This window comes from Terrapene carolina, unplaced genomic scaffold, assembly GCF_002925995.2.
Source record: "Terrapene carolina triunguis isolate 2854851 unplaced genomic scaffold, T_m_triunguis-2.0 Scaffold789, whole genome shotgun sequence".
Lineage (NCBI taxonomy): Eukaryota > Metazoa > Chordata > Testudines > Emydidae > Terrapene > Terrapene triunguis.
Genome location: NW_020665140.1, coordinates 8,422,325 through 8,438,279, shown reverse-complemented (window position 1 = coordinate 8,438,279; position 15,955 = coordinate 8,422,325). Strand labels below are relative to the sequence as shown.

Below are 15,955 nucleotides of genomic sequence, written 5' to 3'. Positions count from 1 at the left end.
GTATCTTGCTCCCCACTGGCCCTCACCTGGTAAAAACTGAGGATCAATAGGAGTTCTACGCCAACTGTATTTTATTTTTTAACAGAGAGCTTATTCTGAGGCACTGTAACAAGCTGACAGTGTTTGCCTCAAACTCCCCACCATTAGCAGGTGTTGATCTTGCTGGGAACCATTAAGTGGGTTGCGTTCACTCACTGGTGCAGTTGACTTGTTACCCCTCCCCCTCTCCATATACAAGGGAAGTGAGAACATTCCTCATGCAGACAGCTAGAATTTAGAACAGACAAGTCTTGAAGAAAGAAATCCTGGGGCAACCAAGCCTGGGGAGAAGGCTTCAGTTGAACTGATGTAACTAAAAGGGAAGGCAAATCTGAGGAGAAGGTTTGATATGGGGTTTCATGTACTATTATTTTGGAATTACTGTTAATAAATTGGACCCTAGGAGGTATAACTTTTTGGATCCTGCAAATATTTAGTTTTGTTTAAAAAGAGATAAAGTCCCATCCCTGCATGCTTCTCCATTCTCTCTGGTTCCAAAAGAAGATACTATCTCCTACAGATGACTTCATAAACAATAACCATGGAAAAGGGAAGCAACACTTGACTGAAAATAGGCTGCTGCCATTTTTAATAACAGCCTCCACAAAATCTGCAATTGGCGAGCAGGGGACAGTGACAAATTTGTTCTTTTCTGACACTCCTAACACCAGACTAGGAGGAAAGGGAAGGACAGGGGAGAACTTCAGTCTCACCCTAAAGAGATGAGAGGAGATAGAGGAGTTGAGCAGAAAACCCACAACGGCCTCAGAGATCCAAGTTTGGCCACGGAGGAGGCATTGGGGAATAGGGCAAAGTGAGAATTCCTGGGGAGTTCAGCTGATGAGTATGAAGTCAAATTGGGCACTAGTCTCAGAGCCATCTCAATGATCATCTGCCTCTCCTCTGTCAGTCCTTCATACTGCCATCTAGATAACAAGCTTTTCAGGGAAAAGGACAGTGTCCTGTTGTGTTTGCTCAGCTCCTTCACAATGAGGCTCTAATCCCACAGAGTTCTCTTGGCTGTTGCAGTAACAAATAAAATAATAAAAGATGGGAAAGGAAAAAAGGCCAACTTTTAGCAATCTAAGCCCCAGACACAACTAAAACTGGGGGAAGGGCAAACCCTCTGTTGAGGGGAAGAGAGCATAATTGATAGTGCAGGGTAGGGATGATAAAATTCAGTCCCATTTCCTCTTGCCTCCTTTCTCAGCCAAATTTTTTTTGGTTCATAATTGTAAAACATGCTTCACCTGTATAACACTTTTTGAACTCCTAATGGTTCACAGATTGGGCATGATGGAGATTTGCTGTCATGAGTGTAAGAAAAGTAATATATCCCCTTACATATCAAGGGACAAAAAGATACAGAAGATAAGGAGAAACAAATCTTAAGGAAAGGGGGAAGAAGAGATTAAAAACAAAAACAAAACCACCGAAGACTGATGTTGGCTTTGGTAATGGAGAATGGATGACATGTGCATCAATAAATGAAAAGGAAATAAGAAATTACCCAATAAAACATCAGCTGCAAGTAAGTGGTCCATCACACTGTCCAAAATGTAAGTCTGAAACTCTTTCTGCTGTGTCCTTGTTGATCTTTCAGGGGAAGCCTACAACACATAATCAATGGGTAGAGAAAGCTGCTTTAAGGAAAGAGCCGCAGAACAGAAAGAGATACCATATGCTGACAACTATGGTTATTCCATGGAAATTTTCACCTTGTTAGGTACCTAAAATCTAAGGAGGTTATCAATTATTTATTTGTTATAAATAAAAACATCTAATTTTCTGGAACACATATGACTGGGACCCATCCAGCTTTGGCAAGAGAGGGACTGGATGATCTTTCTCCCATTTCTGACTTCTAAGCCTCTTGGACTACATTTATCCAATTATAACCCTGACTTACTTTTATAGCAGAGGCTTTAATTTAAGTTTAAGGATGGAGTTCAATACATGGGTTGCACTGTATCATTTTATACTGAATAGAGTGAGTGTTATTTTCATTTCCATAAGGCAGATTTCTGTTTTGCCAGCCTATTTTCTCTGTAACAGAAACTACTAAAATATTAACAAATAATTTGTTACGATATTTGTAATGGGAAAAATAGACTTATTTCTTTAGCTCACACTGGCACCCACTAGTGTATGTCACACTTAAATTAACTATTTGAATGAATATATAAACCCAAAAGACTTTTTTTTAAAATTTCAATATTAGCTTTAGGATAGCGACACAAACACACTTCTGAAGCTCACACAGAGAAACCATGAAGGTTATGGAAAGCCACACTACATACAAGGCCTCTTTTTCTACCTGCTCTTTAAGAGGCAACAGTTTTATTACAGTATATTGCTAATCCTACCTAGCTGAATGTTCTCTGCCTTCTCTCTCTGCTGGCGTACCCCAGGACTGTAATATCAGTACCCTTCCCCCCCATGCCACACTGTCTGAGCCAGCTCATCAGCTTAAATAATCAATTACCACCTACATACAGATGTCTTTTAAATAATCTCTCCATGCTTGACTGGGATCGTATCTCTTTTAAGTTATTTTTAAGCTTCAAGGTATTAAACAACGGAGAGCAAAAAAAACAAAACATTAAAAAACATGAGCACATAAAGTGTCTCTAAACTCCATTGGTGGATGTTAAATGACAATTTAAAACCATTATATAAATCAACAGTAGTCCTGATATTCAACATTTAGTACAACCTCAAAAAGCAATTGCATACGAAAAAAGTTTCATATGAAGTTTACTCTGTAAAAAGAGCAGGAAATAGCAGTCCTACCTCTAGCAGGAGGTCTATTAGTGGAGTCTGCTTGCTAGCAGGTGTGAGGCAGAGGTTATCTATTATGAGCACACGCATGAAGTCAAACACAAACTTCTTGGCAGGATGGTTGGTTAGGTAGGTCTTGGAGCCCACATTGCAGTACTCTGATTGGCTCCTGTTCATGCCAGTGTCGGCTGCAAATGCTCTGAACTCTTCAGCTGGGGATCCAACTTCATCATCAAGATCAGTAACCTGTGAAAAAATCAACATGTTAAAACTCTACAACTTTCTCATTTCCTTAACTGCTACTGTTTTTTTTTTCCATATTATTTTATGTTCGAGTTATTTATTTACCCCATAATTCTGTTTCTCTGAAGATACCTTTTTTGCAAGATGGTCATTCCCAGGCCTCAGCTCCCCAGTGTGAAACAGGATGAACTCCCCAGCTCTCTCTCTTTTTTTTAAATATATACATATACATACATACATACATACATTCTTTTGTGATAATGAAGGGTATCATGGCAATTGTGAAAGAGTTCCTTGTAATGTACTATTACACCAAAACTATATGAGCAGCATAGCAAGATTCCTAATAATGAACTTTAAATACAATCTAAGAGAGGCATTCCAGTTTAGGAGGATTTCCCCACCCCCACCTTAAATTCACTAATGGGTACAAACCGTAGTCTTTTGACAACAGTTGAGATTTACCAAAAGTGAACAAATTTCTAACTCTAGCTAAGTATCATGCACATATGGAAAGTATAATACATATTTGTTAATTAAGGGGAATATAAGTTTTGAAAGACTGACCCAGGCACTGTTTTCACTACTATCTATAGACAGTATTCAGGTTTTACAAGTTATCTTAAGATCACAAAGGAGTTGGGCAGAGATATTTTCCTACTATTCCAACATTTTCCCACATTATACACCAAGTCATTCCTCTCATTCTACACAGCCTTACAGATATTTCATTTCCATCATGCCTTCGGTGGGAAAAAGGTAAGAGAGAGTTGTAATTTCACAATTAGCAATCTGTTTTCTGTAAAGTAATTTACAAGACATTTATAATTTCATAATTAGCACGCTGCTATATGCAATATATTTTCAGTTCATGTTAACTGAACAAATCAGTTGAAGTGAATGAATTATGAGTGCACCTATTTCAAAAAGACACACTAGTCTGTACATTTCCAACTCTGTGCCTATACCTGGGTATGGCGACATTATGTCAATAGCTACATCTACTAGAAGTAGTTTGTGAAGGGATATTATTCTCCATTAAACTTCTTCACATCTCTGGTTATATTTTTGTCAACATTTCAATCAATACAACTGTGCTACAACATCAGCCATGGATAATCACTCTTTTCCTTTCCCTTATTTGCTCTGTAAGTATGATGGTGTGATCTGTAATGTGACATTCAGAGTGAAGCAGCCAACAAGGAGGAAATTCCAGCAAGCGGCATATAAAGGCGGCAACACAAACAATGGAACTCCTATCTCCTCTTCAGGTTGGAATGTAACATCTATGGGTACGTCTACACTGCACACTCCTTACAGCAGCACGTAGAGTATATACACTGCGTATCTTCTTTGTATGGGTATAAACAGCAGTGTAGATGACGAGGCACTGTTAGGTGAGTAAAGACATGCCTCAACCCTTAGGGTCTGTACCCCACATAGCTCTCTACACACCCAAGCAGTGCCTCAGCTGTCCACATTGCTATTTTTAGCAATGTAGCGTCACACTGCTGGGTGGCTTTCCATTACAGGGAAAGGCTTTGGCAGCGAGGAGGCAACAGGGAAAATCTCCAGCAGCTCCCTCGTGCTGGAGTCTTTTCCCATTGCCTCCCGACTGCCAGAGCCTTTCACGGACATGCGTAGCAACACACTGCAGTGTGGATGCAGCCTGCTTTTCACTATGGCATGTGGCTATATGTACCTACCGCCTGCCACCACCAGTGGTTTGCAGTGTAGAGATAGCCTCGGATAACAGAGGAAGGATGGTCTTGTGGTTAAGGCAGTGGAGAGGGATTTGAGAGAACTATGGTTGTAGTTTCAAGGCTTTACCACATGCTTCTTCTCTGACCCTGGGCAAGTAAATGAAGCTATTTGTGTCAGTTTCCCTACCTGTGAAATGGGGCCAATATTTCCCCATCTTACCAGGGGTGCTGAAAAGGGTAAATTCATTAAAATCTCTGAGGTGGTCAGATAATGCACCAAAGAAAAATATTCTATAAAATGCATACATCTCCCCCAGAGCAATGGATTGAAATTTCATAGTAGATAGTGCAGCAACTGACCTCCAATTTAGCGTTAAGTTTTTTTTAGTCATTTGTTCATATTATAGATCAAGGCCTGATTAATTTCATCATCTAATTAGACATAAAATATTTTCTTTAAATGGTGAAAAATAACATGCTCTTGGTCTAAGAATCTAGGTATAAAAGTCCATCTCAGATCAGTAACAATCCCTTTAAAAAATGGAGTTCATAAAAGAAATGCCAACAGGACCTCAGAGAAGCATAATGTGACCTTGCCGTAACAACCACTACATACCTACTTCTATCTTATGAAGAAGTCTTTAACTTGTAGCCTATTCACCGTGGCTATGCTGTCAACTGGCTAACATTTGAGGGAACTGACAGGCAAGTGAAAACTCAATAGCCTAGCTGGAGTGTATTCTATTTTTCAGTTACCTACCATCTCAGAGTAAGGTCGGATGTTGAAAGGAAACACGGTTGCTGCCAATGCACACAGGAACTCTGGACTCATCCACATTGAAGTCAGGTCTGGAACATTGTGATACAAATATCGAAAGAACTGCATCAAGGTCACCGGATATTCTCGAAGCCAAGAGCCTTCTTCCTCTGACTGCCAAGGCTATGTTGAAAAGAAATTGCAAAAATTATTGTAGATGGCAATAGTTAAAAAAGAACTCTCTTTCTAAAGTACAGTAGCTCCTCACTTAACGTTGTAGTTATGTTCCTGAAAAATGCAGCTTTAAGTGAAAGTGAAGTGTTAAACGAATCCAATTTTCCCATAAGATTTAACGTAAATGTGGGGGGTTAGGTTCCAAGGAAATTTTTTTGGGGCAGACAAAAGGCATTATATACTGTACAGTACTATACTGTGGTTGGGAAGTGCCCCTGGCTTACCCCACACAGGCACAGCCCGCTGCAGGCAAGGACGCTAGGAAGCACCTTTGCAGCAGCAGCTTCCCCAGAGAAGAACAGGCTCGGACTTTGCCAGGAATGTTCCAGGCCCACCTCTTCACACCCCCACTCCACCTCCTCTCCAGAGCATGCCACATCCCTCTCCCTCCCCCCACCCAAAGTCCTAAGCGCCGCCAAACAGCTGTTTGGTGGCGCTTAGGACTTTTTGGGAGGGAGGGGGAGGAGCGGAGATGCAGCGCTTCCCCACTCCTGCCCCTCCCTCCCAGAAAGTCCTAAGCATGAAGTGCTGGGAGGGAGGAGGAGGAGCGGAGAAGCTCCGCGTCTCCACTCCCTCCCCCACCCCGAAAATCCTAAGAGCCGCTAAACAGCTGTTTGGCAGCGCTTAGGACTTTCTGGGAGGGAGGGAGAGGAGCAGAGACATGGCGCTTTCCCACTCCTGCCCCTCCCTCCCAGAAAGTCCTAAGCGCTGGGAGGGAGTGGGGGGAGGCGGAGAAGCAGAACGTGTGCAATGCTCCCTTGTAAAGTTGCTTTCTTCCACAGAATCTTACAAGCAGGCAGCCAAACGACGTTATAAGGGAGCATTGCACAACTTTAAATGAGCATGTTCCCTAACTGAACAGGGACGTAACATTGAAACAACGTTAAGCGGGACAACGTTAAATGAGGAGTTATTGTATTTTCTTAAAGAGCAATAGCTGTGTCACAGTGCAAGCACAAACGCCACTTGACAACTACTGGTATGTCTAACCTATTTCATGTTATGAAAGAAAGGAAATAACTTTCCCCATATAAATGTAACAAATTTCTAGCTAAGTTAAAATTTAATGCCTATCGGCATGCAAAGAATATCATATGATTTTTTAAATGTAATATTAGGATATTATATCTAAATCTATGCTGCCTACGCACACAATTATTCATAGTGCCTTTAGCATGCAACTGCAGTCTCAGAATTGCTATCTCTTGGTGCTGTTGCACCACACTGAAAAGAATACCAATACAAGGGGAGTAACATGAACATAGGCTATCAAACACGAGATAGAGCAGAAGTCTTAACATAACCCTCCCAAATAATATTACATTTCTTAAGGCAATTCAAGATGAAACTCAGTCTCTTGGGTGGTGGGAAAAAATACATATCTTACTGATGAAGAAACCAGAGACTCGGTCCAAGAAGTTTGCTGGGAGATGCTTTCTAAGGGGGAGGGAAAGTGGCAATACAGATGGAAGAATACCACCATCCAGGGCCGTCCTTAGGCATACGCGGCTGTGTAGGGCACCTGAAAATTTGGGGCACCACCGGGACCATAAGTGCCGAATTCTCATCTTGCCGGTGGTGCTCGACTGCCCCACTCTGCTCCAGGCCCCGCCCCCACTCTACCCCTTCCTGCCCCTGCTCCACCCCCGCCCTGCCTCTTCCCTGCTCCTCCCCTCCCTCCCGGAGCTTGAACACCGTGAATCAGCTGTTCACGGCACTCTGAAATCACTGGGAGGGAGAGGGAAGAGTTGGCAAACGCGGGGCCACCTGCGCGAGAGGAGAGGGGCAGATGGTGGCTTGGTGCCAGTGGGTGCTCTGCACCCACTAAACTTTCCCCGAGGGCGCTCCAGCCCCGGAGCACCCACCCACAGAGTCCACGCCTATGACTGGGGCAGCAGGTAACAGCGCGTCGGCTCCCATACTCCCAGCGCATGCTGCAGTCTTCTTACTAGGCAGAAGGCAGGTGCCGTATTCACAGAGCCGAATGTGCTGGTGTAGGGGCACTAGTTGCGCCGGCATAGGGGCACCAGTATTCACAGAGCCAAATGCGCCAGTCTGGGAGTCTCTTCTTGCAGCTCTTGTGACCATAATCCCTGGTGGAGTAGCAGAGTGATGTGTATCCATTAAAACAATTCTCTCTAAAACGCAGATTGGATAATTTCTGCAAAAGTGAAAGAACTATTGCATGGGAGATCGTTTGAACAGATACACACACCAAGCCTAAGTAAATACGGGAATGTCAAACTCTCTCTTTTGATGAGTTTAGAATCAGCATTTAAAAAAAAATACAACCCACATTTCCTGGCACCCAGTGGATTTCCACCAGCATGAAGCTATTAATAGTCAGTAGACTTGTCTGTATGTGGATGCTTCTTCATGCACAAATTTTTAACTCACATAGCTCCCAACAGATGGGCATTGAAGTCTTAAATATTCCCCAATGATGTAAATCAGAAAAGAAATTTCCTAATCTCTGCCAAGGGCATTTTATCATCTCCGCCTTTTTGTAAAGTACAAAAAAAAAATCCAATTTTTAACGTGTGTGAGTGAAAGTACTATTAATCTTACAGCCACTGGCACAAATGAATGAACTGTAGGCCAAGGACAATTTTAGATGAGTAACAAAAGGCCAACTATGAGCAGGCTTGGTAGGATTCAATATAATCATTAGTCATCGGTAAACGTTGATTTCTCATGTCACACAAATTGACGGCTGCGCAGGGAGCCCTCTGAAGCGCTGCTGTCATGGCCCCACTCACTCACTCACAGCCAGGAGTATGGGGGCCATCATCGGGGAGGAAATGTTCAGTAGCAGCGTGGCCTCCCCTGTGGCCAGGGATCCATTCTCCTACTTGAGACCCTGGCTGAAGTTCTCTGTTCTGCCCCACCAGGTCCGCAGCCTTCCCCATACCTTGCACCCTGCAGCTCCAGTGTCATGACCATGCTCATTCACTCATCGGCTTGGAGTGTAGCCATCCCTGGACGGGAGCCATTCAGCAGCAGGGTGGTTTCCCTTGCACCTTGGAGCTCGTCCTCTTCCTTGGAGTCCTGGGGGGTCATTGCTCCACCGGGCCATGACCACAGGCCCTCCCCGCACCTTGTGCCTGGATGTTTCAGGTCCCTGGAGCCCTTCTGTCAGTGCTGGGAGCCCACTGCAACCCCTGTCAGCTCTGCCCTAGCCCTAACACCAACCCAAACACCCTTAATTTACCACAACTTTTAAAATAGTTAAAAATTTTAAAAGATGCTTAAAAATAAAAATTGATATTGTCAGATTAAAAAAACAAAAAAACCCTCTGCCAACCCAAATTATGAGACAGATTTATAATTCTGGTTTGCATCATTGTTCAACGAAAAACTAGCCTTTCTAATCTGTCTTTTGCATTAAGGAGTTCAGTAGAGACGAGGAGGTGCGTATAAATGGGCCCCAAGGGGACTCTATACTTACTGAATTCAGCATGCTCCTGAGCATTCCCAATAATAAAAAGGCAGCTTCTGTGCAAACATTGTTGATTGAAGACACCACAGTGCCACTGGAGGCAGGAACTCCAAATATAAATGTCCAGATAGAATCTAAATCAAACTATTGGAGGAGTGAGGGAAGAAAAAGAGAAAAGCCAAAATTAACCTTTGTTCCTATGCAATTTGATTATGTCAATATAGGACAGACATAAGCCTTACTGACCAGGGCTATCATGCATTAATGTTTATGCAAATCCAGATGTTCAAAAGAACTTCTTTATCTACAGATACTGCTCAAATTTTTGTCTTCTATTTCCTGCTTGTAAAGGGATGTAAGTGCTAACCAAGTCCATTCTAAAGTGCAATTTGTCAGTTTAGAGTAGGAATTTTCCCTGAGGACCACAGAAACCTAGTCATCCTAGGTTTTTTTAAAATACACGAATCCCTGACACGCATATATTGTACCAAAGAATTTGAAGAGCAACTAGCAAAAGACACAAAAAATAATTTTTTTTCTAAGTACATCAGAAGCAGGAAGCCTACCAAACCATCAGTGGGGCCACTGGACAATCAAGGTGCTAAAGGAACGCTCAAGAAAGAAAAGGAGAAGCTAAATGAATTTTCTGCATCAGTCTTCACTGCCGAGGATGAGAGGGAGATTCCCACACCTGAGTCATTCTTTTTAGGTGACAAATCTGAGGGACTATCCCAGATCGAGGCATCAATCGAGGAGGTTTTGGAACAAATTGAGAAATTAAACAGTAATAAGTCACCAGGACCAGGTGGTATTCACCCAAGAGTGCTGAAGGAATTCAAATATGAAACTGTCCAACTACTAACTGTGGCATGTAACCTATTGCTTAAATTAGCCTCTGTACCAGATGACTGGCAGATAGCTAATGCAACGCCAATTTTTAAAAAAGGCTCCAGAGGCAATCAGAGGCTGGTAAGCCTAACTTCAGTAGCAGGCAAATTGGCTGAAAGTATAGTAAAGAAGAGAATAATCAGAAACATAGGTGAGCACAATATTTTGGGGAAGAGTCAACATGGCTTTTGTAAAGGGAAGTCATGGCTCCCCAATTTATTAGAGTTCTTTGAAGGGGGTATTTGAAATTTCAGAAAGCCTTGACAAGATCCCTCACCAAAGGCTCTTAAGCAAAGTAAGCAGTCATGGGATAGGAGGGAAGGTCCTCTCATGGATCAGTAATAGCTTAAAAGATAGAAACCAAAGGAGAAATGATTGGTTAGTTTTCACAATGGTGATAGGTAAGTAGCAGGGTGCCTCAAGACTCTGTACTGAGACCAGAGCTGTTTGACATATTCATAAATGATCTTCAAAAAGGGGTGAACAGTGAGGTGACAAAGTTTGCCAACGATACAAAAATCACTAAAGATAGCTAAGTCCAAAGCGGACTGTGAAGAATTACAAAGGGATCTCACAAAACTGGTGACGGGATAACAAAATGGCAGATGAAATTCAACGTTGATAAATGCAAACTAATGCATATTGGAAAACATAATTCCAACTATATACAAAATGATGGGATCTAAATTAGCTGTTACCACTCAAAAAAAAGACCTTGGAGTCATCATGGATCGTTCTCTGAAAACAACCTGCTCAATGTGCAGCATCAGTCAAAAAAGTTAACCGAATGTTAGGAACCACTAGGAAAGGGACAGGTAATAAAACAGAAAATATCAAAATCCCACTATATAAATCCATGGTATACCCACACATTGAATACTATGTGCAGTTCTGGTTCCCCAATCTCTAAAAGGATATACAACTGGAAAAAGTACAGACAGAGGCAACAAAAATGATTAGGGGTATGGAACAGCTTCCATTTGAGGAGAGATTAAAGAGTAGGACTGTTCAGCTTGGAAAAGAGATGAGTAAGGGGAGATAAGATAGAGGTCTATAAAACTATGAATGGTGTGGAGAAAGTGAATAAGGAAGCATTATTTATCCCTTCACATAACATAAGAACCAGGGATCACACAATGAAATGAACAGGCAGCAGGTTTAAAACAAACAAAAAAAGTACTTCACACACACAGTCAACCTGTGCAATTCATTGCCAGGGGATGTTGTGAAGGCCAAAAGTGTAACTGGGTTTTCTACATAAAGTTAGATGCCTTTTTAGAAAAAAGGATTTTAATTTTTTTTAACCTTTTCCTACTAAAAACATAGTATGTAACCCCAGGAAAACACTTCTAGAAATAAAGCAATGTTTTCTGAACAGTTTCCAAAGCCATAGTCAATGACATCATCCCTTTGACCCCGTTCCCACAACTGTCTTTGCAGGCAGGCCCTTAGTGCCAAGATAGAGCCCACGTCGTCATACAGGCACCAGGGTCAGTTCATATTGATCTGAACACAGAATCTGGGACTCAAGTTGCTATTTCTTATAAAATTCCCCCCCAATATATATATATATATTTTTTACAAGAAATCTATTCAGTACATAATAGCAGCAGCTATGACAAGTTTTTGTCATATGTCAGTGCAATTCATCACAATTTGAATCCCAAACGTCTAAATATAAAGCTGATAAATTAACTACAGAATCAATTTGGGTGCAATTAATCCATTATTCTCTTTGGTGTTACACAGAATTATATTGATATCTTTCTAGATAATCCCTACCTGGCAACCCTGATTACATCGGCTGCTGCTGACAGGTGCACTGACCTGCAGGTTTTCAGGCAGCTCAGTGACTGGCTGCTGCAGGAAAAGTGCCATGAGGAGGAAATAGAGTGCAGGTACATTAGTATGCTTAGGGAGAAATGACTGAAGAACCGGAAAGCCCGGAAAATGACAAGCATCCCGGTTAATTTCCCTGACAGTTGATCTGCCGCCAGCACTCCTGCCAACATTGAACCCTAAGAAAAAGGGAAATAAAAAAGCCAAAAGTGTTAACATGCAAATTACCGGTTTATAACATCACTTTTTAGTAAATTATTCAAGTACAGAAGGGAGCACTTTAGAAGTGAACAATAGTAACAATGAATTTATACATATACACCACATTCATATTAACACCAACTTGCTACATTTTTCAATTATTAAATCAATGTCAAAAACTTAGTTGTAAAATCCTCACAGTATCAGATGGATGTTCCAGTACAAGTTTCTCAGTAAACACAGGAATTGTAACGCTACTTCAAATAAATGGTCCACCTAGACTCTGAGAACAGCCAGTAATGACTCTTCAGAGGAAGGTTTAAAACTCCTATAAAGGTCACCATATAATTACATTCCAGTGGCGAGAGTTTCACCGTAACCCCAAGTAGTTGGCTTATGTTGCAAAGCGTGAGTCTGACTGCCAGTGTGAGTGAATGGAATTTAAAGCATTTTTCCAGATATTTCATATAAGACTAGTTTTAATTTTTACTAATTAAATCAACTTGGCACGAAGGATTAAAATACTCTTAATTTACCTTTATTTCCTACCAGAAAATGGAGCCAGAGTTAAGTAAAAGCTACCGGAAGCCACGAGAGCCAATTTATATTGCACCTTTAATACCATTTCCTCCCAGCTCCAAAAAACGTTCAGTGATTGGGAAAAGTACTGAATGGACAGCACTGGTAAATAATGTACTCTGAAGAAGGGTACAAGTATAACAAACAACAGTGAGATGCTAGTTCAGTTTTCATGACTACTCAGATACTTGGCCTTTCTGCTGACATTATCATCAGCAAGGCCAGTTAGCTACAAATATAATTTGCGATGTAAACTTTTGTTCACTAGAAACAAACTCATTTTACATAGTCTATCAAAGAGCCATCAAATGGTAATGAAATGCTCACTACTAAGTCATGTGAAATTCACAAACGTGACCCTTTAAGTGAATAGTTTCATATCTTATTTCATTAGGAATCTTTGAATTTTTTTTTATTAAAAAAAATTGTAGACATATTCAGACAAGATAATCAGATACATCACTACCACTAGTTTTAAAAGTTTTGGACCAGCAACAATTTTAAATATCTCTATACCTGGGGTCTGGCCAGGTACCAACTTTGATATAATTTAAAACAAAACGAAACAAAAAAAAGCCCCTCAATTTCTTTTTAAGTTTAGTCTCTATTTGGGATGTCCCCAGAACTTCTGACTGAATGAAACCTTTTTACTATATAGTTGGCTTTCTACTGTATTTACAGTGAATACTAAATGAACAACAACTGTCAGCACTCTAAAGCATCAACAGTTCTGAAACCCTAAAAAAAGAAATGCAAATACAAATTATGTCTAACATTCATATATTAGAAATACAATGAATTATGATTAAAGATTACCCAAACAAATGGTATGACATGAATGCTAACAAAAATGCTCACTCTCACAACACAGTTTCAGATAAATTCTATTTTTCATAATTTTCTCCTACTTAATTAATCTTTTATTAATAACTGAAAGTTTAATTATATTTTTCCAGTTTACTACCCTGAGGGAAATGTTATGGGAAATAACTGTAAACAAAGACTTAATAGTTCCTTAATAGGAATAGCAATGTAGCATAAAATGGTTTTACAGAGAGGAATGACCTGGGTTTTAAATTTCGCGGAGAAGTACAAAATATATATTCCATCTTGTAGCTAGAAGAAAAAGCACTATAAAGAAAAATTTAAAAAAAAACAAAGTATGCTTTCAATAAAAGTTTATACCTTTCTTTATTCAAAAAATGAGGATAAGTTCTTTAGTGCAGAATGAGACATTTTACTGTATAGTGAAATGACTTCAGATGTAGATGTGGTTACTTTAGCAGACAAACATAAAAGGTATTGCCTACAACTCTGTTAGGACTGACAAAGTAAGGGCCTGATCCCAAACCCATTAAAGCTAGTGGAAAGATTCCAATTTCAATTCAACGTGCTTTGGATCAGACCCTAAACTGGGAAGTCATTTGAGAAATTCACTCTTCATCAGGTTGGGAGAAAGAGCCATATTGGATAGAATATAAACTTGGCAGGGTACCAATTCAGACTTCATAATTACGTGCAGACGCACATCAGATAAGACAGATATACATCTTTTGGTAGAGATACAGAGTATGTCTCTACTTCAAGCTGCAGGTGTGATTCCCAGCTTAAGGAGAAATACTTGTGGTAGCTCTGATTGAGCTACCGGGGTAAATACTGAGTGTAGCAGCAGCAGCAGCGCAAGCAGTGGGATGGTCTAGCCGCCCTGAGTATTCACCTGACCAAGACCCTAGGTACGTATTTGAGGCGACTAGCCCCTACAGCCGCTTGTGCTGGTGTGGTTACACTCCATTTTTAATGTGCTAGCTCAACCAGATATACCACGAATATTTCTCCTTGAGCTGTGATTCGCAACTCCTGCTCAATGTAGAGACATACCTATAGACTTGCCTTCTTTGGGGAGGAGGAGGAGCAGAGTGGGGGGAAAATAGTTTTTGTCCTTTTTGCTTCATTATAAAAGGTCTGAAAGATTTTTGTTAACCGCATACAATATTGATTTTTACATTAGAAATTCAGGTCTTGTCTAACCTGGAAAATTCTATAACTAAAGAACTAGTGAATAAAGACATCATTAGTCAAGAGACTGAACGATGAGCAACAGAGGGAAAGGGATTTTTTCATCAGCCTGTTTAAAAAACTGTTTGTTTCCTTAACTCCTACTTAACTTAATGTCTAACGAGCTTTTTGTGTTTTTGTTAAAGATTCAACATCCCCACCTCTTTAATGAAGCAGCAACAGGGGCAAAACCCCAATTATTTGAAAATCCCTTCCAAGTCACCTCTTCAGAACACTGCCCAGATTACGAGAAGACATTCCATATGTTGAAAACAAAACAAAACAAAAGATGACAGCAAGACAGCTATGGAATTGGAACCACGCCACTTCTCAGTGTCTCTTTTATCCCATATGACTCTGGTCACTCATGGCCTGATACCAAGATTGATTCTTTAATGCTTGCCTTGTTTATTAACCCCCGTCAGTTATTGCAATAAAAAGATGATCTATAACTTGCCTTTATTCAATTTCTGACTGCCACTGTAATTCAAAATATGATGGGAAAAGTCCTATAGTCCTATGTACATGTTTATAGTACAGCATTCAGACAATTGTATCATGATAACTTTAAAGGAAAACTGCAGTGAAATATTAAGTAGTTCCCAATCATTAGAACTACTACAAAACTAGCTAGTGTTCAGTCCTACAAAGGGATCTGTGCAGGTGAACCTTTACAGCCTCATGGAATCCTATTATCTTCAATGGGATTCCATGAGGACACAAAAGATCTATGCCCTAACAGATTTCCTCTGCAAGACTGGACCCAAAATTACTAGTAACTATTTATTTTTAATGCCTGGTATATAAAAAAAATAAATGAAACAGTGATCTCCCAATCCAAACTCTCAAAAGCACTTCCCCCCTCTCATTCAAATCTCTCCTAAAACCCGTCTTTCCACAATGCTCATAAGTGAGTTCATAATAAATAGTTAAAATTATAAAAACAGCTTTTCTCTTTCCTGCATTTCCCTGGGTATCCTGTCTTCTCTGTGTGTCTAAGATTTTAAGCTCTTTAGGACAGATTTTTATCATCTCTGTGTATTGTACAATTCCTAACACATTGCCAGCATTAAACAAATAATATTAAAGCAAGAGGCAGCCATATTTCCAGAAAGAGAATATGGATCAAAGGCAGGAAGATCAGAGCCAGGAAGATTTGGGCCAAAAATTGTTTTTCATCTGTGTAATAGACCTTAT

The 15,955-nt window shown here is 40.4% G+C and overlaps 1 protein-coding gene across 1 annotated transcript in view; it reads right to left on the bottom strand.

The window, feature by feature from the left end:
- Window positions 1–15,955, bottom strand: part of WDFY3 (WD repeat and FYVE domain containing 3) — a 254,837-nt gene that overhangs the window by 75,653 nt on the left and 163,229 nt on the right. The window contains exons 30-34 of the mRNA XM_029913674.1: window positions 11,867–12,102; window positions 9,206–9,340; window positions 5,527–5,706; window positions 2,833–3,066; window positions 1,550–1,649 (exon numbers count right to left, since the gene is read on the bottom strand). Of these exons, the coding sequence (XP_029769534.1) occupies window positions 1,550–1,649; window positions 2,833–3,066; window positions 5,527–5,706; window positions 9,206–9,340; window positions 11,867–12,102 (885 nt within the window). The remainder of the gene's footprint in view (window positions 1–1,549; window positions 1,650–2,832; window positions 3,067–5,526; window positions 5,707–9,205; window positions 9,341–11,866; window positions 12,103–15,955) is intronic.